Below are 27,074 nucleotides of genomic sequence, written 5' to 3'. Positions count from 1 at the left end.
TTTATAATGTGTATGTCAAGTGGCTGCTAAGTTAGCAATTATTACTGTGAATAGCTGGAATTGTCACAATAAATGATCATTGTATAGTTAGTGCTGTTCCGCGCGTGTCATGCATACAACCTCCTCATAAGACTATTAATATCTTTATAGAATTTGCTAGAATATACCCTGGGTGATGAAGTGGGACTGTTCTTAATGTTTCCTCTGAATACTGTGTGGGTGCCTCATTTTCCCCTATGCATTTCTTAAGTCTCTAGGGGGTGAGAGTGTTGCAGAGCAAAGGGCCAGTGCACATAAATAGCTGTCACTCTATCTCCTGGCAACTAATGGTTGGGACCCTTCCCCTCAGCAAGGAGATGGCTAAAGGTGTTGGGGAACAAAGAGATGAGGTGACCTCCTGGCCCAGGATAGGAACAAAGCCCAGAGGAGGAGGGGCTGGAGAGTGCATCAGTTTGAAGCTAGCTGGGGACCAGGAATGAGTGCAGACGTGGGTGTCTGGCTCGCTGCCCCCAGGATGGACCTAGCTGAGGGGTCCTGTTCTCTGTACTTACAAGCTCTGTTTTAGACCATGTTCCTGTCATCTAATAAACCTCTGTTTTACTGGCTGGCTGAGAGTCATGTCTGACTGCAAAGTTGGGGTGCAGGACCCCGCCCAGGCGGACTCGCTGTGGCAGAGGATGCTGAATGCTCTGACGTCAGACCCAGGGTGGTGGAAGCCATATGAATTTCTTGCCCTGAAGACAGTCTGCTCACAGAGAGCAGACTTCACCAGAGTCCTGACTGGCTTTGTAGGGAGCAGTTCCAGAGCATCACCTAGGAACTCCGTGACACCCTGTCTCCATTTTAAATTTAAACTTAATCATTTCTGAGTTCCATGAGTGTACATATGATGTCACTTTTTCTTGAGGGGATGAGTATGTCATTTATTTTCATACATCATCTTAACTGCATTACAATAAAGTTGTTGCTTTCACAGGACGTTTTAACAACAACCCACTCCTCTCCTCTTCATAGTACAAGGGGTCCAAGAGTCCTTCAAACACAATACAGTGTGACTGGAACTGTTATGTTAACTGTAATGGAGCAGGGGGAGCAATGGCAAATCTGGAATGCACTCATGCTGTCGTGATTAGTGCTGTGTAAGAACCTATATAGAATAGACAAAAACAGCTTCTCCCTGAAACCTTCCTTCTTCCTGTCACATAAACTGTTGGGAATAACCTAGGTGAACAGAGAGCTCATGTCAGCTGTGCAGTGAAAGTCAACCACTTAATGAAGGTGTTGCCTTCATGAACCAAACAAATCAAAGAGCACTTATGCTGTACAATTTGATAATACCAGTGTACATTATAATTTTGGGGAAAATATAATTGATTTCATCAGCAATGTTTCACTTTTTCTGGTGAAATGGATCTTTTAGTCAGTCAATCTTCTGGTTTTGTGCATAGCTGCTATATTAAAAGCTCCAAATATAATTGTTACAAGCTGTTTGCTTTTGTGTCTGCTGGATTCTTTTTATGAAAAAAGATTTTTCATAATATCCACTATGACCGACTGTTAAAATTGTTCCACAATTGCAAGTTCTTTGTGTTTCCCTTGCTGCTGTATTATCTTTGTCATATCAGCCTTTAGAACATTTAGTGTTACTGATTCTGCAATAATAGAGCCTTTGTTAGGCCCTCAACAGAACTATTTCTACTTTGTCTGTGATTACTAGACAGGACAGTTTCCTGCATTTTGTCTTCTGCCATCTTCCAAAGGGAGATGGAAAGGGACATATTGAAATAAAAGTAGCATATTTTCTTAGATTTTTTTCAAACCTATTATGTTTGAAATACAAAATAGAAAAAGTTTTCCAGTTATTCACAAAGATAACTTGGCACTAATTCCAAAAGGGGCTTATAGTGAAAGGAAATCTGTTTTAGGGAGCAGCAGGGCACAAGGCTGATAGGGAGGGACTAAGACTATTTGTCAGGTGGAAGAATCATAGTTTTCACAGAGAAGGGTGTGAGCAACCAGTGGCCTCTCACTTACTCTTAGATCCCATCTCTGCTGATGAACCAAACTGCATTAAACAGGACAATGTTTTTAAATATGACTCTGTCTTGTGCATTCCTGTGCTTCTGTGTTGTACTATCTCTGGCAGATTCATGCTCCAACAAGGTTGGAGGATCTCTACCTAGCATGGTTCACAAGTGTGTGCGTGTGTGTTCCTACTAGTGTATTCTTGGATCTCTCATTATTTATCCACTGACACAACAACTGCAGACAGTTTGCACGGCTTTGGACTAAACATGTGGACACATACTTTCAGAAAGGCTAGTGAGCAGTTGAGTTCAGCTATGAAATACAAAAAGGAAAAGGGCAATGAAGTGCACTCTATATCTATCTGCACCCAGGACTGGGCTAAATATATCAATAAGGCATTTTCTGTTTGCATCAAACAATCCCATAGCTAGTAAAGTGAAGACCTGAAACAGAAGTTTGACTAAGCTGCTTTTCAGTTCCTGTTTACATTGTGCAAGAAAACTTTTCCTGCCTAGGTTTTGTATAACTCTATCTAATCATAATTCTACAGTTTAGCATGGCTTTAACATCCTGTATGTTCCACCTATTTGGGGCCGGAACTGGCAACTAGATGACTTATACCCTGACAAAAGATTTCACTGTAGATAGGGCCAAAGTTGTTATTATAAGGAAGGAAATGGACCACAAGCTCCCTCAACACAGGATTATGCTTTCTTGGAGAGTAGGTGGTGTGAAGAAGTGTAGGATCAGAGAGCCAGGGGTCTCTCTGTAAGACTTCTCTTACAACAGAGCCTGACGGCACATGCTTCCTCATGTGCCTCTTTTAACCCTTAGCTAATTTCATACCTGGTCTGTAGTATCCAAACTAGCTGAAATGCTGCTGCGTGGAAGAGTGCCCATTGTGCGGTTTGCAGTGTCTAGCAGTTCTGGGAAGAACAAGGTGTAACACGTGTAAGTGTCCAATGTAACTATTCCTATTATTTTTGTTGGGGGCAGAGGTAGAAGGAAACAATAATGCAGTAGATTGTCACAACTCTGTTGGCTAAAGGAATAAGGGGAACAATCCATCTCACTTTAAGAGAATGACCAATATCTTCATAAAAGTAAATTCTGCAGCCTATTAAAATTCTCTGGATAATTTATAACCATATAATGGAAATGCTGAAATCTTTCTGATATAAATTATCATTTTATCTAATTTACAATTCTATCTGTGTAAAAATAATGAACTGCATATAAGAAATCTTGCCCTAAATCTGAAACTGTAAATTGAAATATTTCCAACTGCCTCTTAAAAGTATTATTTACAGCAGAATTTAAGCATTAGTCATAATGAAAGTATTCCATTTTTTTCTGTAGTGCAAGAACCAAATGGCTGGATTCAATAAAAACGTCATCTGGCTTCCAAGTTGCAGACTGAACCGGCCCAGAAAAATGTTGTATTTGGGGTCTCGTGTGGTGTAGAAGCCAGATGGAATTTTATAGAATTCAGCCCCAACTGGCTTAGGTTTTGACTTTCAGAGGCACAAAGGGGAGTTAGGTGCCCAACTCCAATTGACTTTCCCAGTAAGTTCCACTGGTCTTCCTTAATTGTACTAATTAAGCTAATACCATACAACCAGCTGGGTATTTTAATCTCATTCTTGTATGTGTTACAGAGACCAACATATTCAGAATCCAATGAATATATATGTGGCAACTGAAATAAACCCAGACTTACTATAAAAGATAAATTGTGCTTACTTGGTAGGGCTGGTGGCTTTTGAAGTAATGGCCTGAAATAAATATTTAGAGATTACCGAAAGGTATGAGGATGTCTACCTAACACCTATGTTTGAATAACTGAGCATGTGTATGGAAGAAAGCAATAACAGAGTGTATGCGGTGATGTATATGTTCCCCCATGAGGTTGAGGACTGAAGTAAAAAGTCTCAGGAAATAGAACTTTAAAAGGGAAATAAAAGCTGCAGAGAGAAGAATGCTTCCCTCTGAATCTCTCACATCATTTTGTTCAAACTTAGTAGTGAGTCTCATGTCTATAGCTATAAGAAAGGAAATGAAACTGGTTTTTACTTTTGGGCTGTCGTTGGTAGGGGTGGAAGAGGGAGCTCTTGGCTGGGACCTCGTCGCCGTTCAGCGGCTGTAGGTTTCTCTGTAATACGGAAAAAATTGTAAATTCAGGATTAGCTTTAAAAATAATCACCTCAAGTGGGAGATGACAACTTTAATTCATTGTTTTAATTTGTAGAATAAACATTATTTAGACTGTGCCTTTTCCCTAACTTACATACTAAGTGAAATGCTCACGCACACTGGGCCATATTGTACCACAGATTTTCAGGCAGTGCTCCCTGTTGATTTAAACGGGGACTGTTTACAAATGAGTGGTGTGATATTGCCCCTTAATGCTAGTGAATTAAAGCACAGGACGTTTAACTAATAACGATAGCAAATGAAAAACTGAAACAAGGAGGGCCAGATTCCTCCACCCTTACTCACTTTCGGTGGCATTCTCCTCTGCCCCAGGGGCCCATTTACGTCCTCCAAATGGCTCTCTTGTGGTGTGACTTTCACCCTTTGAGTAGTCTATTACTCTGCCTACGACCCCGCTGATTTCAATGGGACTGTTTGCAGAGAAAAATGCTACTCAGTGCAAGTAACGGGGGCTGATTCATGTTCTAAATCACTAAAAGCAAAAGTTCAATTCTTGTGAATGTGAACTTTTTTCAGTGTAACAGAAATAATTTACCTTCAGTAACACTTAAATTCTCTTTGTGTGATAAACTTGGTTTCTACAATAAAACAAGTGTCAATCAAAACGTTTGTATACTTTAAATGACATCCAGTTAATATTTTGTAAAATAGACATTGCTATAGAGGATCTTTGTTTCAGTATTATACAAAACTCCCTGATACCTGTAGTGGAGAACAATTACATGTATATTACACAGCTCAAAACATGCACGAACCCCTAAACAACCATTATAAAATAACAGCATACAAAAGTTAGATTAAGAGGTTATTGGTTTTCTGTTTACATCTTAAACATGCTACACAATGTAGACTTAGTTTTCTACCACGTTAAAAGGATGCTAGCCACTTAAATTTGGATCAAAATTTAGATTTTTAAGAGGGTTTTCCAAAAGCTTAAGCCCAATAAAAATGTTTCCATAACATATTTTTATTATAAAAATAGTGTTCACATTTTGAAACCAATGCTCCTGTGTAATATTTGCAAGCTAAATTTTGCATAGTTCATTGTCCAAGCTGGAAGAAATACAAGAAATAAGTACAGAATAAAAAGAGTTGGATATGAACTTGTTTTTAATTTTTTTTTCCAGTTTTAATAATCCAAGTGGTTAGTAGGTATAGGAACTTGTTTAAAATATGATTAAGTTAACAGTATCCCAATTAATGCATTCTTTAGCAACAGTGCAATAGTAAATAGTCATGCAAAGCAATATGACATGTTGGCAAAAGGGTGTGTGTGTTTACTTTGAAGAAAAGATTTTTCCACTTGTTATGTACACTTGAAATTGACAGGGATATTGTGCGTGGGGAGATAAGGGCATTATCTTCTCATACAAAGAATTCAGATGGATGAGTGTGTAAATATGATCAAATAGATTTTATAACATAAACTTGGAAAGACTCCAATCCTGTTTATGTGAGCAAGAGAGACCAAGGTAAAAGCCCATTTTTACCTTGAGATATGACTCTTGTTCTAGGGTGATATTTTATTCTCATTCCCTAGGGGATACTCCTACACACATCAGTGGGAATTTCTGGACGCAATCTGAAGGCAGAACATGGTTCCAAATAACTCTCATTTGTTTTCTTGAGTCTCACTAATGTGGATTCTACCACTATCTCCTAGGGAAGAGAATTCATATATTGATAACTCTCTGGGGGAAAAAGACTACCCCAGGTGTATTTAATCTAAGTTAGTTTCCAGCGATGCCCATGTGTTTTTCCCTTTGCTGCTGAGTTAATGTACATTCCATAGCCAAGTCCTTGTGACCTCCTTTAATTGCATATATGCTATCATGAATGATTTCCACCCTTCTTGCCACCACACATTTTATATATTAAAACCTTCATGGTGGCCCCAAAACATTTTTCAATGGTTAGAATAGTCTCTGTGGCAGGCCAGAGGATTTTCTGCCATTCTTGTGCTAACAAACTCTGGAGTATATCTGCCTCTTTCCAATTCTGTATGTAACTTCTGTTAATGTTAATTAATCAAGGGGCAAAAATACTCTTAATTCTTTCCTTACTTCCCATTAAGGAAACTGTATTTATGACCAAGTTCAGTTTTACAAGCATATTACAGTATCATTATAAAAATACAAAGTCCACTTACTGGTGGTTTTACTGGATTAGGTGTCTTCTTTCTGAGGATAGAAAAAGTAAGTGATTATTTAAAAGACACATGCAGTGCATTGAACAATCAAGTATATATAGTTAACTGTTACTCATAATATTATTGGCAGAGGTGGGATTTTGGGTTGACTCCTGCCCTTCCTTGGGCTGATGCAATAGAGAGAAAAGGGGAGAGGCTATGTCGCATTTAATATAGGTTTCAAAGATAGCGGTGGGAACCATACCAAGGTGTGTGAGAAAGCTATGTCCTGCAAAGAACCAGGTCATGGCTAGTAGGAGGGTGGTTTGTAAGAAAAGGAGCATGGCTTTATACATGCACAGGTATTGCTGAAGATCTCATCACTGCAGCATTTGATTGTCTCAAGCAGGCCAGCAGGTTTTCTGTCAGCAGCAGCAAATAGTAATTGGAAACAATTCCAGCATGCAAACCGGCCCAGCTTGGAGAAATAGTAGTGGCCTGCAACTAACAATCCCACCTTGTTCTTGCCAGGGCAGGATGCCTCTTGCTCTGGACTCATGGTTCATGGACAGACAACTCTTGCTTCAATGGATGCCTCCAGTAAGAGCAGGATTTAGTTATTACTAAATCTAGCAATTAACAATGAAAGAGAAGCAGTGATATTTTGTTACTCACAGTGCCCTTGGTAATGGTGATGGAGTTGCAACAGAGGGAAATTTGGATTCCTGAGCTCCACTGCTGCTGTGATCTAAATACCCACACAACATATTTAGTATATAATATTTAACATATCTGAGCATTGTTTTTTTCTTTAATAATCATACTGAAATGTGCTTAGGTGGCACTTGTAGTCCCTGAAGAAAAGATTATGCATCACTCTATTTTCATACTCTGAGTGGAGAGATACTCCCTTGGTGGTGGTGAGTGCTTCCACTACATTGCTGCCATCAAGGACTGTGGTAAGGGGACACTGAGCATCAATAACTGTGGAGGGGAATTCATGATTAAGAGCTTTCTAGATTTGGGAAACTTGCATTGGTGTAACTACATCAGTGCAAACCCTTAATGCAATGCAGTACAGTATGTCTTCATTCTGTAACTCTCCAGGGTAAGTCACATTGGTGAAAGCACTACTTCAATTAGTATATAGTCTACACCAGCGGTTCTCAACCAGGGGCCCAGGGGGACCCCTAAGGTTCCTAGGGGGCCGTGAGCAGGTTTCAGAGGGTCTGCCAAGCAGGGCCAGCATTATACTCGCTGGGGCCCAGAGCAGAAAGCCAAAGCCCCCCAGCATGGGGCTGAAGCCTGGGGCCCCGAGCCCCACCACCCGGGGCTGAAGCCAAAATGTGATCAATGTAGCTTTGCGGGAGCCCCTGTGGCATGGAGTCCCAGGCAATTGCCCTGCTTGCCACGCCTTAATGCCAGCTCTGGCTTTTATATGCAGAAAACCAGTTATCATGGCACAGGTGAGTTATGGACTTTTTATAGCATGTTGGGCTTGGGGGATGCCACACAAAGTTTGAGAACTCCTGGTCTACACTGAGTGCAAAAACAACTCAAGTCTAAAGCAAGTTGTTTACTGACTTGTCTTTACACTGACTAAGCTCTTTAACTGTTCATTAAACTCCTTTTCTTAACACTGATGGTTGTAGTTTAAACTTAAAGGAACGTGCTACTGCATTTGAGGTCGTCAATACTATATTGACCAAAAATTTTTCTAGCAATCACCATGTCTTCAGTGCAAAATACTTACTTTCATCATGTTCTTCATTCCTATCATGCTCCTGAAATTGAAATACCCAGTATTTGTCAGCTCACACTTACAATGCAGCAATTGTAAAAAATGATAACTATGTAAGTAGAATCTATGGGGAAGGGACTAAGATGTTCTGGTATGGGCCATATAGAATTGCACCAATGTCTAAAATGTTTGTATAGAGTGTATATTATATTAAGCCTCTCTAGTACATTTCATCCAGCTATTTGAAATCACTTAAACAATTCCTTAACTCTTAACACCCCAGCATAGTGGATGTAACTGAACCTCAGGCTCCAACTACTCCATAGTAAACTGGAGCTAAATTCAGCAGTAAGATACCCTAGTTCACATAGCATGCCAGACCAGGGAACAAAAATTTCACTAATACAATCAGTAGAGCATCAACTGTGTTTTTCACTCTGTCCCCAAATTTTCAGTGTGCTATAGTTATTTTTATCACTGAAAACACTACATTTTAGAAGCAGTCAGAGGCATTGACATCTGGAGAACCATTGGGGCACTTGATAACAAGGAAATGTATTGAGTTTCTGTTTCCCAAAACACAGTTGATGACTTTGGCAGCGGGAAGGAGATTCATTTAATCTTTCCTTTCTTCTTGTAAACAGAGGTAACTTTTAGGGGTCTTGAACATGTAGTTCCCTCCTCCACAGCAACTCTTGTGAGCAACCAACTCCAAGATGTGTCATGCATGAAAGTTATGTTTTTTTAATTTTCTAATAACTCAGAAATGTTGACAGGATCATGTTCATACTTTTCCAAACAATTCATCATCAAGCATGAAAAGGTTAAACACCAAAGAAGAATGTCTCTAAGAAGAATGTCTCTCAGATGTGAGCATATGAGAACGTAGGGTTATAATCAAGGTCCCAACTTAATTTTAGTTATGACTTTTGCTATCATAAGAGTCATTATGTGTGTTTGGCATAATGATTAGAGTAGATTCTGAGGAGTCAGAACTGTTCAGTTCCCACCTCTGCTACTGATTCTGTGCCTCAGAAACGATAATATAAAACCTACAGCTGGCTGAAAAATTTTCAGTGGAACACTTTTCCTCCATCAGAAAATGCTGTTTCTTCAAAATCAAGAAGTTTAATGGGAATTTGTTGATTTTGATAAACGTGACCAAGATTTTATAAAGATTCAAAATAGAAATAAAAGTACTTTGTTCTGACTATTGTTTTAACTTTTAATTTTTTTAGCTCTTAATGAATTGTCTGGTTATTAAATATAACTTAATTATTTATAGGTCTGTCAAATGATTAAAAATAATCACAATTAATTGTAAGATTTAAAAAAGTTGCGATTAATTGCAGTTTTAATCAAACTGTTAAATAATAGAATACCAATTTAAATATATTATACATATCTTTGGATGTTTTTTCTAAATTTTCAAATATATTTATTTCAATTACAACACAGAATACAAAAACAATGAGGAGTTCTTGTGGCACCTTAGAGACTACCAAAGTTATTTGAGCATAAGTTTTCATGGGCTATAACCCACTTCATCAGATTGATGCATCTGACGAAGTGGATTATAGCCCATGAAAGCATATGCCCAAATAAATTTGTTAGTCTCTAAGGTGCCAGAAGGACTCCTCATTGTTTTTGGTGATACAGACTAACACAGCTACCCCTCTGAAACAGAATACAAAATTCAGTGCTCATTTTACATTTATTACAAATATTTGCACTGTAAAAAAATAAAAGAAGTAGTATTTTTTAATTCATCTCATATAAATACTGTGGTGCAATCTCTTTATCATGAAAGTGCAATTTATAAATGTTGATTTTTTTCCTCCATATAACTGCACTCAAAAACAAAACAATGTAAAACTTTAGGGCCTACAAGTCCATTCAGTCCTACTTCTTCTTCAGCCAATTGCTAAAGCAAACAAGTTTGTTTACGTATATGAGAGATAATGCTGCCCGCTTCTTAATTACACTGTCACCTGAAAGTGAGAACAGGCATTCGCATGGCACTGTTGTAGGTGGTGATGCAAAGTATTCACATGCCAGATATACTAAACATTCATATATCCCTTCATGCTTCAACTTGTAGATTGAACTGTCTTTTTTATCATTTTTATAATAATATAAAGTGAGCACCTCAAAAGAGGCCTGATTTTCAGAAAGCATTGATCATCCACCCTCTGAAAATCAGGATCCTTGAAGGTGCTTCAGGTTGGGCACCAAAAATCACTAGTCGCTTTTGAAAATCAAGGTCATGGGTGCAGGTACTGGAATTTTTCCATTGAAAAGGCTTTATTTGTAGACTGGGGATGTAATGGGGATTATGAATGTATTCTCCATTAATGCATGGGAGATATTAGACTCCAAAGGGTGGAAAATACAGAAATAAGGTCCATTTTCTCTCTCATGCAAATACATCTACTCAGTTTAACAGGGCTACACAGGGCTTACTCATGGATGTAAAAGCGTCAGCATCTTGGTTGTATATGTCAGCTATTCCTTTCATACCATCAGAACTTGTAAGAAATCATGTTAATATTTTGAACACGAAGGATACATTTGGAATTTTAATTCCACAATTATAATATTATGACATGAGTCTGCAGCTCTTTGATGCTTTGGATCTGTTTACATTCCAGAGTAATCTACAATTCTATACTTGTCTCTAATACAGATAACAACAAATAGCAGTTTATAACAATATAATGCAGATACCAGCACTGCCCTTCACCATTTAAATGCATTCTTTTCTAATGGTGTTTAGCTACTCACTGCTTTTTGCTGAGGATGATTTCTGGGAAGAGGAAGAATATTTCTGGAAAACATACAAAATGATTTAAATATTTTTCTGATTTCATTTAAAATTGCTGAGCCCAAAGGTGTAAGTTCTCTTCAGTTTCAAGATACATAGTATTCCTTAGTAAATAGGTTGTTAGTTATAACTATGTTCTGCTGCAGTTTGCTTCGGGTAAGGTTGTGCCTTAACACACAGCCCTGAGTTGGAGACTGGGTGAAGCTGTGCTATCCCATGGGGAGGCCTGGTGCAGCTCTGCAATTTCACTCCCCATGCTCCTTCTTACGCATGGGGTGAGGGCAGCCTGATTTTCCTGGTGACCCTGGCTTACTCTGTAAGAGCAATGGGTGGGGATGAGCCCCTGTCTCCTTCCAGCCCCTCCACACTCCCTTATGGGCACTGTATGTTCCTGGAGACACATGGAAGGAAGAGATTATAGGCACGAGGTAGCTTTGCTCCTATGCACCTGATCCATGGGTGGGGGTCATGTAGTCCTGCCCTACCCCTCAATCTGCACCCAACCTAAAAACTCCATATTTGCTTGGGCACAGAGACCCCTTGTAGAGCTTGGCTCTGGCACGCAGGGGGTTCTCACTTCCATTATTGGGTCCCATAATTGTGTCCCCACTCCAGTGGGTGGAATTCCATTTGTTCCACCACTGTCCTGACCCTCCATGCCTTGGTAAGGGAGAGGACAGGGCTACCCCTCTATCTTGCTCTAACACTTATTTTCAAAATGGGTATGTGGGTTTGGTTTTGATAATAAGCGTCCTAACCTTGCCTACTTCTCAAATCATTTGTGTTGTCAGGGATCAGCTACTGCAATCTCCTGCTTCATGTTACGTTAAACAGCAAAAAATACATTAAGGAAGTATTACACCTCTGGCAAATCCATTAAAACCAGGATACTGAGAGTTATTTCATTCTTAACTCATCCCCCTTTTGCCTAGGTAATTTATACATATGGCCTAATAATCACTCATTGTCTAAAGACCATGCAATAGCTAGGCACTCTGAGGCGAGGTGAAGAATCTGCTTCCTCCAGTGTTTGCTCTACATTTGAGGAGACGTAAGCTGATTTTAACTAACCTAGAAGTGTCTGGTTTAGAGGATTCTTTGGCTGAGCTGAGCATGTGGGAATGTCCTCCTGTACTCTGGACAGGCTTGGGTGGAAGAGGTTTAGTTATCCTAATAAGACAACATAGGTGAAGTTAGAAACATTGTACAAAAAACACTGAATTAAAAAAGAAAACAGTCTCTGTAATCCTAGACAACACAATGTATTTGAGTGTATGTATTGTGTGTCTTCATTCTCAAAGTTCATCAAGAAATATTACAATATTTTATTAATTTGGTATCTCTTCTATTGCGATACATAGGTATTAAATATATAGATATTTAGACAATGCTCACATGTTATCAAAGTATATTTCTTGACAAGGTCTAAGAAACTTTTAATAATGGACAGAATTTAATGGTAATGCATTACCTGCTTGCTGGGGGTGACGGTTTTTCCTTTAAGAGAAAATGCACTGTTAATAACTTGGTCATATCTGTATTTAATAAAATGCATCTGTGCTAATATAGGATTTTAAGCTGCCTTTGTGATATCTTATTTATTGGAGCATGTATCTCCAGCAAAACATTGCCTTTTGGGAATATGTGTAAAGATGGGGTAGCCAGAAAATGACCACTGCTATATCAGTGTAGCCTCAAGCATGCTACTAAGTTATGTGCCATCTCAGTACTGGGAGGTGGGAAGGAAATGATCATATTAAAACAGTTCATGATTCCTTCGCTGGGGCATCACTTCTAGAAAATGCTCCAGTAGGCCTGTGCTTGTAAGGCTGGATCACATTAAGCAGAGCTGAAAGCCTTACCCCACCTAACAACTTGTAATAGGTAGAACAAGTTTTCACTGCCATTTGGTGGAGAGACATGGAGTTATGAAGTTACCAGGGGAATGGGGCACCATTCGCAGTGGCAAAGGTTTGTTCCAATTTCCTCTCTATTAAAGAGTTGATACAATGGTTTACTCTCACATTTATTCTGAATGATTTTGCACCACAGGATACAGTGCTTTCAAGTTGCAGCATGCATGTATAGTGCAGGAACTATGACCCATAAAATGTACGTAAGGTCTTACCTCTTCTTCGGGAACCTCATACACGTCTGAAAGAAAAAGAATATTCTGTAGTTACAAAAGCAGATCACAGGTCTCTTTTGACAGAAATACAGTCTGGAATTTACATCAAAGTTCTGCTTTTAAAAAGAAAATAAGATTCTTCTGGAGAAAAGGTAATTTTCTGAGATGTGATTGTTCTCACTTAGGGACTGATTCGTCTTGTCTTATTCATAATAAACTGTGCCTTACTCCTTTTTAACTGTAAACATGATGAAAAGGACAAAAATCCATATTCACAGTCAACAATTACAGGAATTACATTGCACCCAAATAACCTTTATTTTTGTCCAGTATTAGAGGGTAGTTGTATTAGTCTGGATCTGTAAAAAGCAACAAAGCACCGTCTGACGAAGTGGGCATTTACCCACGAAAGCTCATGCTCCAATACGTCTGTTAGTCTATAAGGTGCCACAGGACTCTGTTGCTTTATTTTTGTACCATTTTTAGTGCAAGAGGCAAGAAAAGAGCCTGAACTAGGAATAGTTTTTAACGTTATCACATTGGGATGACCTTAGAACCTTACTCTAACCTTGGTGAAGAAGGGACCTAATGAATTGTAAACCCTGAACTTTCAGTGAGAATCCACTGGGCTGAGTTCTTTGTATTGCCACACTGTTAGCCCTGAGCTCCTGCTCACTATTGCAGGGTTTTTACTTGTTCACAAAAATCCCAACAGATGGTAAATCCGGAATATTAAAAAACAAATATTAAAATAATTAATGCCATAATCTAAATCCAACTTCACTGAGGGTAGTGACGCTAGGTTGTATTATATTTTAACTTTAGCAAAGTAAGAACTGTAATCGGGCAAGTGCTCTAATACTCACTAGAGGGAGCTTTTTATCTGTTTAAAATCATCAAGAAAATTGTTTCTTAGAAACTGTGATTAACAGGAAATCACAACACGGAAAAGGTGTTTAAAGATGTCTGAAAAGTTATGTGATAAAACTGCAAATCACAGAAAACTTTTGTAACTGTGGCTTGGAAATTAAACAAATTCCTAATGAAAATGAACATGTGTAATGCTTGGTAAGAATTGTGTAACTAGTTTGTAAAGGTTACAGTCTGGGCAATTAATGCCATGACTAGAAAGCAATACAGCATAAAATTGGCACTACTCAGCTAAAGAGGATTAAACACATGTTTGCAATTACAGAAGAAAATATCCCACCCTTTTATTTGCTTTATTTTCTCTTTCCAAATAAACTTCCTTTTACAGTACATGCAGGGCCGGCGCTACCATTTAGGCAGCCTAGGCAATCGCCAAGGGTGCCAGGATTATTGAGGGGGCGGCATTTTGCCAGGGGGGCGGCAGGCGGCTCCGGTTGACCTGCCACAGGCGTTCCTGCAGACGGTCCGCTGGTCCGCGGCTCCGGTGGAGCTGCCACACTCATGCCTGCGGATGGTTGGCTCAGAGCCGCGGGATCAGCGCGGGGGGGCGGTGGCGAAGTGGCCGTGCGCCTAGGGCGCGAGAAACCCTGGCGCCGGTCCTGAGTACATGACAACAAAAGAAGCATATACAAAGTGATCAGAATCCACATAATCTCAGTAAGATTGAGTCTTGATTCAGTATTTTAAAAACTCATCTTGGTATCCTATGCTGAAATGAGATAATTGAGCAATGATTTATTGGTTCTGGTAAGTGTTTTTAGCTTACGTTGATCCATTTGGAGTCTGACTTTTACTAAAGCAAAATAATAAAAAGCAGAAATGAATTCAAGACAAGTAGCTTATTCCAGTTTTATTCATTCTTAAAACAGATTTATAGTGCAGGGATCTATTTCAAACACAATATAGGCAAAATGGCTGTTATAAACTAGAAATACCTGAAGGGGAACTTGCTTTTATTTTACAGACGTGTGATAGGTTTATGTTTTGAACACATCAAGTGTAACTTAATATCTTGCAATAGAAGAGATGAGCAGATGGATCTTTGAAATAAAACACCCAGTAAATTGCTTTGGGCTAATGCTAGGTTTTTAATAGGACTTGGAGAATACAGAAAAACGTTTATAGAATAGTACTTTTATTTGTAGCAATGAGACAGTCACAAGAGGTTTAGGTCAGAATTGTCAGGTTCCGTGTGGAGAGGGAGGCAGGCAGCAGGGGAGATGGGGAGAGAGAGAGAGGGAGAGAGAGTGTGTGTGTTTATACAAGTAACCTGAAGTTCTTTAAGTCCCTTGCCAGCTTTGTGACCAGTCCTCACTACATAATTACCTTGTTGTCAAAAGAGCTGTGTTTCTCCCTACATGTGCTTATTACCCCTTGTGATAGCTCTCCTCTCTTTTCATCATCAAGTCCTATTCAGCATTCTCCTCCTGATCAAGTGTGGTGCTAACTCACCATCAAGTGGGGTTATTGGGCAACCTCTTCAACAGCTCTGGAGCAACATGACCCAGCAAGCCCTACATTGGGATGAGTTGATCTCCTTGCTTTAAACTTAAAAACAAACAAAAAAACCAACCATGCAAGCACTCTGGAATTTATGCACTAGAATGCCCCCTAGTGTTGGAAAACCTCCAAGTAAGTAGATGGGTGGTGATTGTGGGAATGTAGGGAAGGATCTTGAATGCTCCAGAATTTCCTTTTACATTACCAAGCAACAAGATCAGTGGGAATACCCAGTTAGGAAGGATTACTGGCTCTCATTTCAGCTAAGCAGAATGCTATCTATGGGTATGTCTACACTGCCAATGTTACAGCATGGCCAGGGCAGCGTTGTGACGTGGGCAGTGTAGTCATGCTTTATCGTTGGGGAAGAGCTCTCCCGGCAATTAAAAAATAACTACCCCGAATGAGCACTGGTAGCTTTATCGCCGGGAGTATGGCAGTCTATACCGGTGCTTTTCAGTGCTAAAACTTTTGTCGCTCAGGGGGGTGTTTTTTCACACCCCTCAATCACTAAAGTTTTAGCGCTGAAAGTGACAATGTAGAGACAGCCTATCTTTTCACTGAAGATGAAAGTGAGGCATGAGGATGAACCCGCGGTGCATGGGCCACACTCCAAAGAATACCTGCCACTGGAGGGAATAGCTAGTTTTCAGACTTCCTACTTTTAGAGATAGGGAGCAAGATTATCCACCTGCCCCCACACCAAGTGCCACTGGAGGAAATAAATGACAAATAGTTGGCTGTTTCCAGGGATGAGCAAATGTTTGAGCTGCTTTAGCCATCCCTAATTATGTGCAACATATTAATACCTTTTCCATCCCAAAATCATACTATTGCATTCCCAAACCCCTTTGTTAAAACAGGGTGTCTGCAAGATGATCCTACACCAATATAAACATTGCATACCTTGCACGAAAGGAGACACAGGAGCAGGAGAGGACTTGGCAGAGCTAGGAAGAACTGGCTTTGTTGGTTTGGTAGATCTGTTTATAGGAGCTTAAAACAAAAAAGGAGACAAAAACATACTAATGTCACATCTATGAAATGAGAACAAATACAAAGAAGGTCTGAGGGCTAGTCAAGAGACCTTGAGAAATTCATTTGTGGCAGAAAAAGAGCCTCTGACTCATGTGAGTAACCTTATTCTCAGTGCTTCCACCTTGCCATAAATATCCAAGATTGTCAACCATGTGAAAGTGCAGAGTTGCAAACTGTTCAATTAACTTTTCACTTTAGCACTGTAAGTTTAATTCCCAGCTAAGTAAACCCCTGGTGCAATTGAAGTAAAAAATGAAGCTGCACATCTCTTTGTTAAAAATCTGCCTGGACACCTCAGCATGTGGAGAATTTTAATGAAGCAGTACTCTTGGACGAGAAGAGAGGCATGGCAAACCAAGCCAAGATTCTCAGTTGTAGGGCTGCAGGACTGTGAAAGGTCATGGAAAGAGAGGTAGGAGCCAAACATGGCAGTTGGGAAAGACAACCCTAACTTTTGCCCTGGGACTGTCCTAGCTATGGGACCCACACTGCCCTTCACTTGACTGCAGTCTCTTTAGTACTTTCACTTCTTCTTTATGAACTAAAGCTGTTGATTAATCACAGTTACTTAACACAATTAATTCAAAAAAATTAATCATAATTTAAAAAATTAATCATGATTAATCACAGTTTTAATCGCACTGTTAAGAGAATACCAACTGAAATTTATTAAATATGTTTTTCTAAATTTTCAAATATATCATTTTCAATTACAACACAGAATACGAAGTATGCAGTGATCACTTTATATTATTTTTTATTACAAATATTTGCACTGTAAAAATGATAAAAGAAATAATATTTTTCAATTCACCTCATACAAGTACTGTAGTGCAATCTCTTTATCATGAAAGTACAACTTACAAAGGTAGATTTATTTTGTTGCAGAACTGCACTCAAAAACAAAAAAATGTAAAACTTCAGCACCTACAAGTCCACTCAGTCCTACTTCTTGTTCAGCCAATTGCTAAGAGAAACAAGTTTGTTTACATTTATGGGAGATAATTCTGCCTGCTTCTTAATTAAAAGTGAGAACAGGCATTCACATGGCATTTCTGTAGCCAGCATTGCAAGATACTTATAGACTCATAGGTCAGAAGGGACCAATATGATCATCTAGTCTGACCTCCTGCACAAGGCAGGCCACAGAACCCCACCCATCCAATTTTATAACAACCCCTAACCCAGGACCGAGTTATTGAAATCCTCAAAATTGGTTTGAAGACCTCAAGCTGCAGAGAATCCACCAGCAAGCGACCCGTGCCCCACGCTGCAGGGGAAGGCGAAAAACCTCCAGGGCCCCTGCCAATCCGCCCTGGAGGAAAATTCCTTCCCGGCCCCAAATATGGCGATCAGCTAAACCCTGAGCATGTGGGCAAGACTCACCAGCCAGCACCCAAGAAGGAATTCTGTGCAGTAACTCAGTTCCCATCCCATCCAACATCTCCCCGCAGACCATTGAGCAGACCTATCTGGTGGTAATCCAAGATCAATTGCCCAAATTAACGATCCTATCATAACATCCCCTCCATATACTTATCAAGCTTTGTCTTAAAGCCAGAAAAGTCTTTTGCCCCTACTACTTCCCTCGGAAGGCTGTTCCAGAACTTCACTCCCCTAATGGTTAGAAACCTTCGTCTAATTTCAAGTCTAAACTTCCTAATATCCAATTTATACCCATTCGTCCTCGTGCCTACATTAGTACTAAACTTAAATAATTCCTCTCCCTCCCTAACGTTAACCCCCCGATATATTTATATAGAGCAAGCATATCCCCCCGCAGCCTTCTTTTGGCCAGGCTAAACAAGCCAAGCTCTTTCATAAGGCAGTTTTTCCATTCCTCGGATCATCCTTGTAGCCCATCTCTGAACCTGTTCCAGTTTGAATTCATCCTTCTTGAACATGGGACACCAGAACTGCACACAGTATTCCAGATGGGGTCTCACCAACACCTTATATAACGGTACTAACACCTCCTTATCCTTGCAGGAAATACCCCGCCTGATGCATCCCAAAATCGCATTTGCTTTTTTAACAGCCGTATCACATTGGCGACTCATAGTCATCCTGCTATCAACCAGTACCCCAAGGTCCTTCTCCTCCTCCGTCGCTTCCAACTGATGCGCCCCCAACGTATATCCAAAATTCTTATTATTAATTCCTAAGTGCATGACCTTGCACTTTTCACTATTGTATTTCATCCTATTTCTATTACTCCAGTTTACAAGGTGGTTCAGATCTTCCTGAATAGTATCCCTGTCCTTCTCCGTGTTAGCAATACCCCCCAGCTTCGTGTCATCCGCAAACTTTATTAGCACATTCCCGCTCTTTGTGCCAAGGTCAGTAATAAAAAGGTTAAATAAGATCGGTCCCAAAACCGATCCTTGAGGGACTCCACTAGTGACCTCCTTCCAGCCTGACAGTTCACCTTTCAATACGACCCGCTGGAGTCTCCCCTTTAACCATTTCCTTATCCACCTTACAACTTTCATATTCATCCCCATCTTTTCCGATTTAACTAACAGTTCCCCATGTGGAACCGTGTCGAACGCCTTACTGAAATCTAGGTAAATTATATCTACCGCATTTCCTTTATCTAAGTAATCCGTCACCTTCTCAAAGAAGGAGATCAGATTGGTTTGACATGATCTACCTTTAGTAAATCCGTGTTGCAATTCGTCCCAATTACCATTGACCTCTATGTCCTTAACTACTTTCTCCCTTAAAATTTTTTCCAAGACCTTACATACTACAGACGTCAAGCTAACAGGCCTATAATTACCCGGATCACTTTTATTCCCTTTCTTAAAAATAGGAACTACATTAGCAATCCTCCAGTCATACGGCACAACCCCCGAGTTTATCGATTGCTTAAAAATTCTCGCTAACGGGCTCGCAATTTCACGCGCCAGTTCCTTTAATATCCTCGGATGGAGATTGTCCGGGCCCTCCGACTTCGTCCCATTGAGCTGTTCAAGTACGGCCTCTACCTCAGTTGCGGTAATATCCACTTCCATATCCACATTCTCGTTTATCATCCCTCCATCATCGCTAGATTCCTCACTAATCTTATTAAAAACTGAGGCAAAGTACTTGTTTAGATGTTGGGCCATGCCTAGGTTATCCTTAACCTCCATTCCATCCTCAGTGTATAGCGGCCCCACTTCTTCTTTCTTTGTTTTCTTATTTATGTGGCTGTAGAACCTTTTACTATTGGTTTTGATTCCCTTTGCAAGGTCCAGTTCAATGCGGCTTTTAGCCTTCCTCACTTTATCCCTACATGTTCTGACCTCACCAAGGTAGCTTTCCTTACTGATCCTGCCTTTCTTCCACTCCCTGTAAGCTTTCTGCTTTTGTCTAATCCCCCCTCTGGGTTGCTTGCTCATCCAGTTTGGCCTACAACTCCTGCCCATGGTTTTTTTCCCCTTTCTTGGGATGCAGGCTTCCGACAGTCTCCGCAGCTGCGACTTAAAGTAATTCCAGGCCTCCTCCGCATTTAAATCCACTAATTCCTCCATCCAATCCACTTCCCTAACTAATTTCCTTAACTCTTTAAAATTAGCCCTCGAGAAGTTGAAAACCCTAATCCCAGATCTACATTTGTTTATCCTTCCATCTAGTTTGAACTGAATCAGCTCATGATCACTCGAACCAAGGTTGTCCCCTACCACCATTTCTTCTACGAGGTCCTCACTGCTCACCAACACCAAATCTAAAATGGCATCCCCTCTCGTAGGTACTTCAACTACTTGATGAAGAAATCCATCCGCTATCACATCCAGGAAAATCTGACCCCTATTATTCTTGCAAGCACTCGTCCTCCAGTCTATATCCGGGAAGTTGAAGTCCCCCATAATCACACATTTCCCCTTTGTGTTTACTTCATTAAAGACATTAAAGAGGTCTCTATCCATATCCCAATCAGATCCCGGCGGTCTATAGCACACCCCAAGCACTATCTCAGGGGAAGCTCTAGTTGCTTTTTTACCCAGTGTGATTTTTGCCCAGACAGACTCTGTCTTATCTATTCCATCGCTTCTTATTTCGCTACAGTTAATTTCATCATTGATGTACAAGGCTACTCCACCACCTTTGCCTTTCTTCCTGTCTTTTCTAAACAGCACATAGCCTTCAATACCCGTGCTCCAGTCATGAGTACTATTCCACCAGGTTTCGGTTATCCCTATAATATCCGGTTTCACTTCCTGCACCAGTAACTCCAGTTCCTCCATCTTGTTACCTAGGCTCCTCGCATTAGTGTACAGACCTTTTAATTTTCGGCGTTTGGCATCAGTGACATTCTTTCCCCCGTCGTGCAGAGACCTTCTACCACCAGCATCACCCGTTACTCTGGTTTCTACTCCACTATTCCTCCTTGGATCAATTCTTGGGACTGCAAGGGTATCCCCTCTCACTTTGTTTACTTCCCTCTCCAGGTTATATTCCGGCGTGGAGATCTCCCGAACATCTCCCAACCATCTCCCCCAACTTCCTAGTTTAAAGCTCTCTTGATGAGGTCGGCGAGCCTCCATCCTAGAATTCTATTTCCCTCCTTGCTTAGATGAAGTCCATCCTGAGCGAACAGTCGTCTATCCGTAAACGCTTCCCAGTGACCATACATCCCAAAGCCCTCCTTATAACACCACTCCCTGAGCCATCTGTTGATCGCCATAATCTTGTCACTCCTTCGTTGCCCCGCTCTAGGAACTGGCAGAATCCCACTGAAGATCACCTGAGCCTCGATTTCTTTGAGTGTCTTCCCCAGTCTGGCATAGTCCTCCTTGATACAGTCCAGCGAGTAACTAGCCGTATCATTCGTTCCCACATGAAGGATAATCAACGGATTCTTTCCCGCTCCCGCTAAGATCGTATTCAGCCTCAGGTCCACATCCTGTATCTTAGCCCCTGGCAGACAGCACACCCTTATGTTCTCCCGATCAGGTCTAGTTACAGGCCTGTCTACTCTTCTCAGTAAAGAGTCTCCAATCACATAGACTTGCCTTTTCCTGGCGACAGTGCGATTCTGCAGTCTATCCCCCACAGCAGCTGGCCGCAATTCCTCTTGATTTGTATTCGCCCTTACAATCCTCCTAGGGCTCGTACTTGGTGTCGCCTCCATTGACTCCTCCCCTCCTTCTGCAGGACTAGCTGCTCGCCTCTTCTTCCTCACCCTTTCTCCTTCAGCAGCCTGCTGTGCTCCATCTTCATTTTCCAACTCAGCAAGCCTGTTCCTGAGTTCTATTTCTCCATCGCTGGCCCGTCTTTTCCTCTGCCTGGTTCTCCTAGTCACATGCTTCCACCGTCCACTTTCCTCACCCAGCAGCTCCTCCTCAGAGTCCTTTGGTCCTGCTTCTATCCGCTCGTCTGAGCTTGTCCCCTGTGCCTCATCATGTCTGTGTTCCATCATGTGCTCAAATCCCCTTCTAAACTCAGCCAGAGTTTCCACTTGCATCTCCAGTCCCCTTACCTTTTCCTTCAGCAGCTCTATCAGGCGGCACTTCATGCAGATGAAACTCCTTTCAGGTGCCCCCTCTAGGACCATGTACATGCCGCAGCTACCGCATCCGGTCATCCTCAGTGTGTCTGCACCTGCTACCTCCACCTCCATCGTATCGTTCCAATTCTGTGCCTGGCAATCCACGCCTCACACCGCACTGCAGGCCACCAACAAGCGCTGGGCTGCTGGCAGATCCCTGCCTCTTCCCTAGTCTGCCTTTCTGGTTTCTCTGCCTTGGTCTCCCCCCTTATGTGCCAGATATGCTAAACATTCATATACCTCTTCATGCTTTGGCCACCATTCCAAAGAACATGCTTCCATGGTGATGACACTCATTAAAAAATAATGCATTAATTATATTTGTGACTGAACTCCTTGAGGAAGAATTGTATGTCTCCTGCTCTGTTTTACCCGCCTTCTGCCATCTATTTCATGTTATAGCAGGCTCGGATGATGACTCAGCACGTTGTTCACTTTAAGAACACTTTCACTGCAGATTTGACAAAATTCGAAGAAGATACCAATATGAAATTTTTAAAGATAGCTATAGCACTCAAACCAAGGTTTAAGAATCTGAAGTGCCTTCCAAAATCTGAGAGGGATGAGGTGGAGCATGCTTTCAGAAGTCTTAAAAGAGCAACACTCTGATGCCGAAACTACAAAACCTGAATGTAGTGAGGCTGCCTGGCTCCCAGCTGCCTCAGAGGACGAAAAGCCCAGCCAGAGGCCGGACTGGGTGGAGCTAAAGAGCTCTGAGCCCGTCCGCAAAGGGTCAGGCGCTGACCCGGAACTATAAAGGCAGGCCCTCAGAGCTCAGTCAAGCCCCAGCAGCCGGAGCAAGCAGACGTCCCTCAGGGAGCTTGGGACTGGGAGACTCCTGCGACCCAGGGTAGCCGCCCAGAGTGGCCCGAGCTCCCCCATGCCCGCTACCTAGAGGAGCTACCGGAGCTCCCCCGCACCCGCTACCCGGAAGAGCCGCCGGAGCTACCCTAGGCCTGCTATCCGGAGGAGCCGCTGGAGCTACCCTGGGCCGACTTTCTGGAGGAGTTGCCGGACCAACCACCCAGCCCCAGCCGAGACGAACCCATGCACCTGGACCCTGCGGAGGATGACCCCAGGATCCAGGTAAGCTCTGAGGGGGAGTCTGGAAGAAGCCTGGGGCAGCTGACCCTAGTCTGGCTGCAGCACAACCAGAGCCAATGTCAGTATGTTACGGCGAGGATCCCTACTGACAGCAACAGGCTGCCTGCTGCTGTTAGGGCCCCGGGCTGGGACGCAGAGGAGTGGGCGGGCCTGCGTCCCTCCCTGCCATCCCACTCCCGGGTGGCAGTCTCCCCCTTGCCCCGACACTCAGGCCCGGGAGCCTGGGCTTCTTACCTTGCAGAACTGTTTACTCAGCCCCTGCCTGAGGGCCTGAGCCCTGAACCATTGTTTGTTGCCTCACCCTGACCGAAGGCCTGGGCTTAATAGACTGAACTGGTTGCTCAGCCCCTGCCTGAGGGTCTGAGCCCTTAGCTGCCATTGTTGCCCCAGGTAGTGAGGTGGCCTGGCCCCCAGCTACCCCAGAGAGGGGTGAACCTCTACACTGAACCACAAACAAACAAACAAAAATAAACCTTCTGCTGGTGGCATCTGACTCAGATGATGTAAATGAACATGTGGTGGTCCTCACTGCTTTGAATCATTATCAAGCAGGACCCGTCATCAGCATGGACATGTCCTCTGGAATGGTGGTTAAAGCATGAAGGGACATATGAATTTTTAGCACACAACGTAAATATGTTGTGCCGCCAGCTACAACTGTGCCATGGGAATGCCTGTTCTCACTTTCAGTGAAATTGTAAGCAAACTTGGGCAGCAGTATCTCCTGCAAATGTAAACAAACTTGTTTGTCTTAGCGATTGGCTGAACAAGTAGACTGAGTGGACTTGTAGGTGCTAAAGTTTTACATTTTTTTGTTTTTGAGTGCAGTTATTTTTTGTACATAATTCTACATTTGTAAATTCAATGTTCATGATAGAGATTGCACTACAGTACTTGTAATGGGGGAATTGAAAAATACCATTTCTTCTGTTTCTTTTTTACAGTGTAAACATTTGTAATAAAAAATAAATATAAAGTGAGCATTGTACACTTTGTATTCTGTGTTATAATTGAAATTAATAGATTTGAAAATGTGGAAAACATCTAAAAACATTTAAATAAATGATATTCTATTATTGTTCAGTAGTTTAATTAATGACAATTAATTTTTTTAATAGCTTGACAGCCGTACTATGAACCCTAGCAACAGACATCCAGTGGCACTGAGTTTACCCTAGAGTAAAATTATCATGTGCTTAAAAGATTAAAACTCACGTTTTGTAGATTGTGAAGTACTGCCTTCCGTAGGTTCAATGTAGTTATCTTCATCATCTACAGGCACGATATAATCATCCTGAGAAAAATGCAGAGAAAAGCTATAAGTTAAGCATGAATTATGTCAAATACACCACATGGCACAAGCCTGTTTTGGCAGGGATGGACAAGATGCACTAACGCCAATGGTTGTCTCAGACATCTAAACTCCCTCTGTGGCTGGATAAGGCTGTGCTTTTCCATGGACTTTCCCCCTTCACCAGACAGCTCCAGTTGTGGCACAGCTGATTGATCACTTACTGTCTCAGTCCTCTGTAGCCCTGCCCTGGTGCTCAATATTTCTGTTTCATCCCCACCTGTCAGCAATCAGTCTCTGGTGAACAGAGAATGCTAAGTGGGCTGAATGGCTCCACAGATTTACGATGTGGGTAAACGTCCACTAGAAACTAGTGTGAGAGTATGCATTTATTTTTATGACCTATGTAATGATTTGACCCACAGCAGTCTGATGTGAAAGGCTAGCATATTAAACAAGTGCAGCATATAGTTCATGATACTTATGGGGCCATAATTCATCTGTACTGTAAAGACTTATGTATCTGTGAATATTACCTCATCCTCATTGAACTCTTTGGTCTTGGGTGGCACTTTTGGTTTCAGAGGGACAGACGATGATGGCAGAGATGGTTTAGATGGTTTCTTGGATTTAATTAAAGACTGACTTGGCCTGCTTGGCAGTGGCTCCTGCTGGGTTGTGCGATTGTCTTTAAATGAGGGGGGAAATGAGAAGTTTAGTATATAATTACTCACTAACTGCGAAGAGTTGTTTTGATATCTATGCAAACTGAGCATCTTTACTCTGCCTGTAGCGTAAGTCATATAGAATGTTCTGTGACTGGAAATGACGAGAATCTATTATGTTCTATAGTCCTTAAGTACTGTAGCATATAAGTTCCCATGCAGCAAGGTGGGTGAGACTGAAATAGATGATATGGCCAGCTTCTCTGGGGTACCACCAAAATACCTACAAGGAATGGGTAATACAATTCCTCATTATTTGAAGTGTGCAAATAATGTGTTTATTACCTATCCAGCCACTTGTCTGGCACTATAGTAGTTAAGTGCCTTATATATATCCAGTACCCGAGCCTCATATAATGAAACTGAAAGAGATGGGAGAAGAGGTGTGCAGTGACGGGATGGTTATGTTGATATTCCTTTCCTCAATGTCCCAAATCTTGGTCCATCTGAAGTCAATATAAAAACTTCCATTAACTTCAATGGGAACAGTATTCAGCTCAGAATATAATGTTGAAGGGAAGAGAAGGGTCTGTTTGTTGGAGCAATATAAGCAGAGTCATCTCCTTCCAGTCCTGTTTTTAAGTCTACCTGCTTCCTACTCCCAATTGTTAAGGGCAGTTTAGGCTTAGATCTTTGGGACTGTTATGCAGAGGCAATGACTCTGTGGGTGCTCTGGCTGGAGCACTCATGGGGAAAATTACTGGGTGCTCTGCACCCACTGGCAGCCTGTTTGGCAGCGTTAGCATGCTCCAGGAGGTCGGGGGAGGAGTGTGAATGTGGCACATTCAGGGGAGGAGGCGGGGCTGGGGCGGGGATTTGGGGAAAGAGTTGGAATAGGGGCAAGGAGGGGGCAGAGTTGGAATGGGGACTTTGGGTTGGAATGGGGGCAGGGCCTCATGGAAGGAGTGGAGTGGGGGCGGGGCTGGGGCACAGGGGGAAGTCGAGCACCTATGAGAAAGAGGGGAAGTTGACACCTATGCTGTTATGGCCCCTGTTTTGCACTTGCTTGGCTAACAAGATAGGGTATAAACAAGATAGAAAACAGTGGTCCTTTAATGTTTTGCCCTTCCTGCTTGACCTTAAATCAGCTAGGGAAGAACCAATCCCCAGATTAGGCTAACTGGGTGATTTCTGGGGCGTGCTCAGTGAAATTTCTCCCCAATGTTCCCATGCATATTGTTTTATTATTTGGTTTATAACTGCTCATCACAAAGCCTGTAGGCCTTCTACAAAATATACTAACAAAAATTTGGGAGACAGCGACAATGCTGAGGGGGTGTCTCACCTGCCAGCAAATCCACGAATCCTTCCAGAAAGTAGGCACCCTGATACTTGGGGTCGGGAACAAACAGCCCCTCCTCCTTTTGAGGCTAACTCCTGAGAAAAGGACGGGCTTCACACCACATTGACAACATCTGAAATTATTTTCTTGTTTTTCAATTTGTTAATGGTGCCACTGGTATAAATAGCTGAGGGGCTGACAGGCTTGAGTAGCCAAAGATTTCATAGGTACCTGCATATTCTCCCCTTGAAAATGAAAATGACGAGGGAATCTTCTTTTTCTCTTGCTCAGTTGGAGGGGGCTCATAACTGTCATCACAGTTCTCTTCACTCGGAACCACATACATCTCTGAATCAGAGTGGGCATCTGGATTTTCATAATCGCTGTCCTAGAAACACACAGCTTCCCATTTCTTACTTTGTAAAACATTTGTGGATTCATTTGTGAAAGTAATACTCAAACATCTCACCAGTTGCATTATTTGCTAACCTACAAATACGCTTGTCATATGACAGTTATGAACATGGTCAGCTTCATTAGTGTTACTCTATTTCAGCATAAAACATATTTAAAATATTTTTGCTCTGGAGAAAAAGGATTTAACA

General features: G+C 41.7%; 1 protein-coding gene across 7 annotated transcripts in view; it reads right to left on the bottom strand.

Annotated features, from left to right (window-relative positions):
• The window catches only part of BLNK (B cell linker), a 168,591-nt gene that overhangs the window by 8,982 nt on the left and 132,535 nt on the right, over window positions 1–27,074 (bottom strand). For all 7 annotated transcript variants that reach the window (XM_030570035.1, XM_030570034.1, XM_030570033.1 and 4 more), the window contains 15 exons: window positions 26,701–26,857; window positions 24,999–25,150; window positions 24,387–24,465; window positions 16,400–16,489; window positions 13,064–13,089; window positions 12,407–12,432; window positions 12,007–12,105; window positions 10,896–10,938; window positions 8,124–8,154; window positions 7,046–7,118; window positions 6,392–6,422; window positions 4,778–4,820; window positions 4,102–4,180; window positions 3,772–3,803; window positions 2,875–2,954 (listed from right to left, as the gene is read on the bottom strand). In XM_030570035.1, the coding sequence (XP_030425895.1) occupies window positions 2,875–2,954; window positions 3,772–3,803; window positions 4,102–4,180; window positions 4,778–4,820; window positions 6,392–6,422; window positions 7,046–7,118; window positions 8,124–8,154; window positions 10,896–10,938; window positions 12,007–12,105; window positions 12,407–12,432; window positions 13,064–13,089; window positions 16,400–16,489; window positions 24,387–24,465; window positions 24,999–25,150; window positions 26,701–26,857 (1,041 nt within the window). The remainder of the gene's footprint in view (window positions 1–2,874; window positions 2,955–3,771; window positions 3,804–4,101; window positions 4,181–4,777; window positions 4,821–6,391; window positions 6,423–7,045; window positions 7,119–8,123; window positions 8,155–10,895; window positions 10,939–12,006; window positions 12,106–12,406; window positions 12,433–13,063; window positions 13,090–16,399; window positions 16,490–24,386; window positions 24,466–24,998; window positions 25,151–26,700; window positions 26,858–27,074) is intronic.

Source organism: Gopherus evgoodei, chromosome 7 (assembly GCF_007399415.2).
Source record: "Gopherus evgoodei ecotype Sinaloan lineage chromosome 7, rGopEvg1_v1.p, whole genome shotgun sequence".
Classification (NCBI taxonomy): domain Eukaryota; kingdom Metazoa; phylum Chordata; order Testudines; family Testudinidae; genus Gopherus; species Gopherus evgoodei.
The sequence above is the reverse complement of the archived record's forward strand: the minus strand, read 5'-3'. Positions and strand labels throughout refer to the sequence as shown.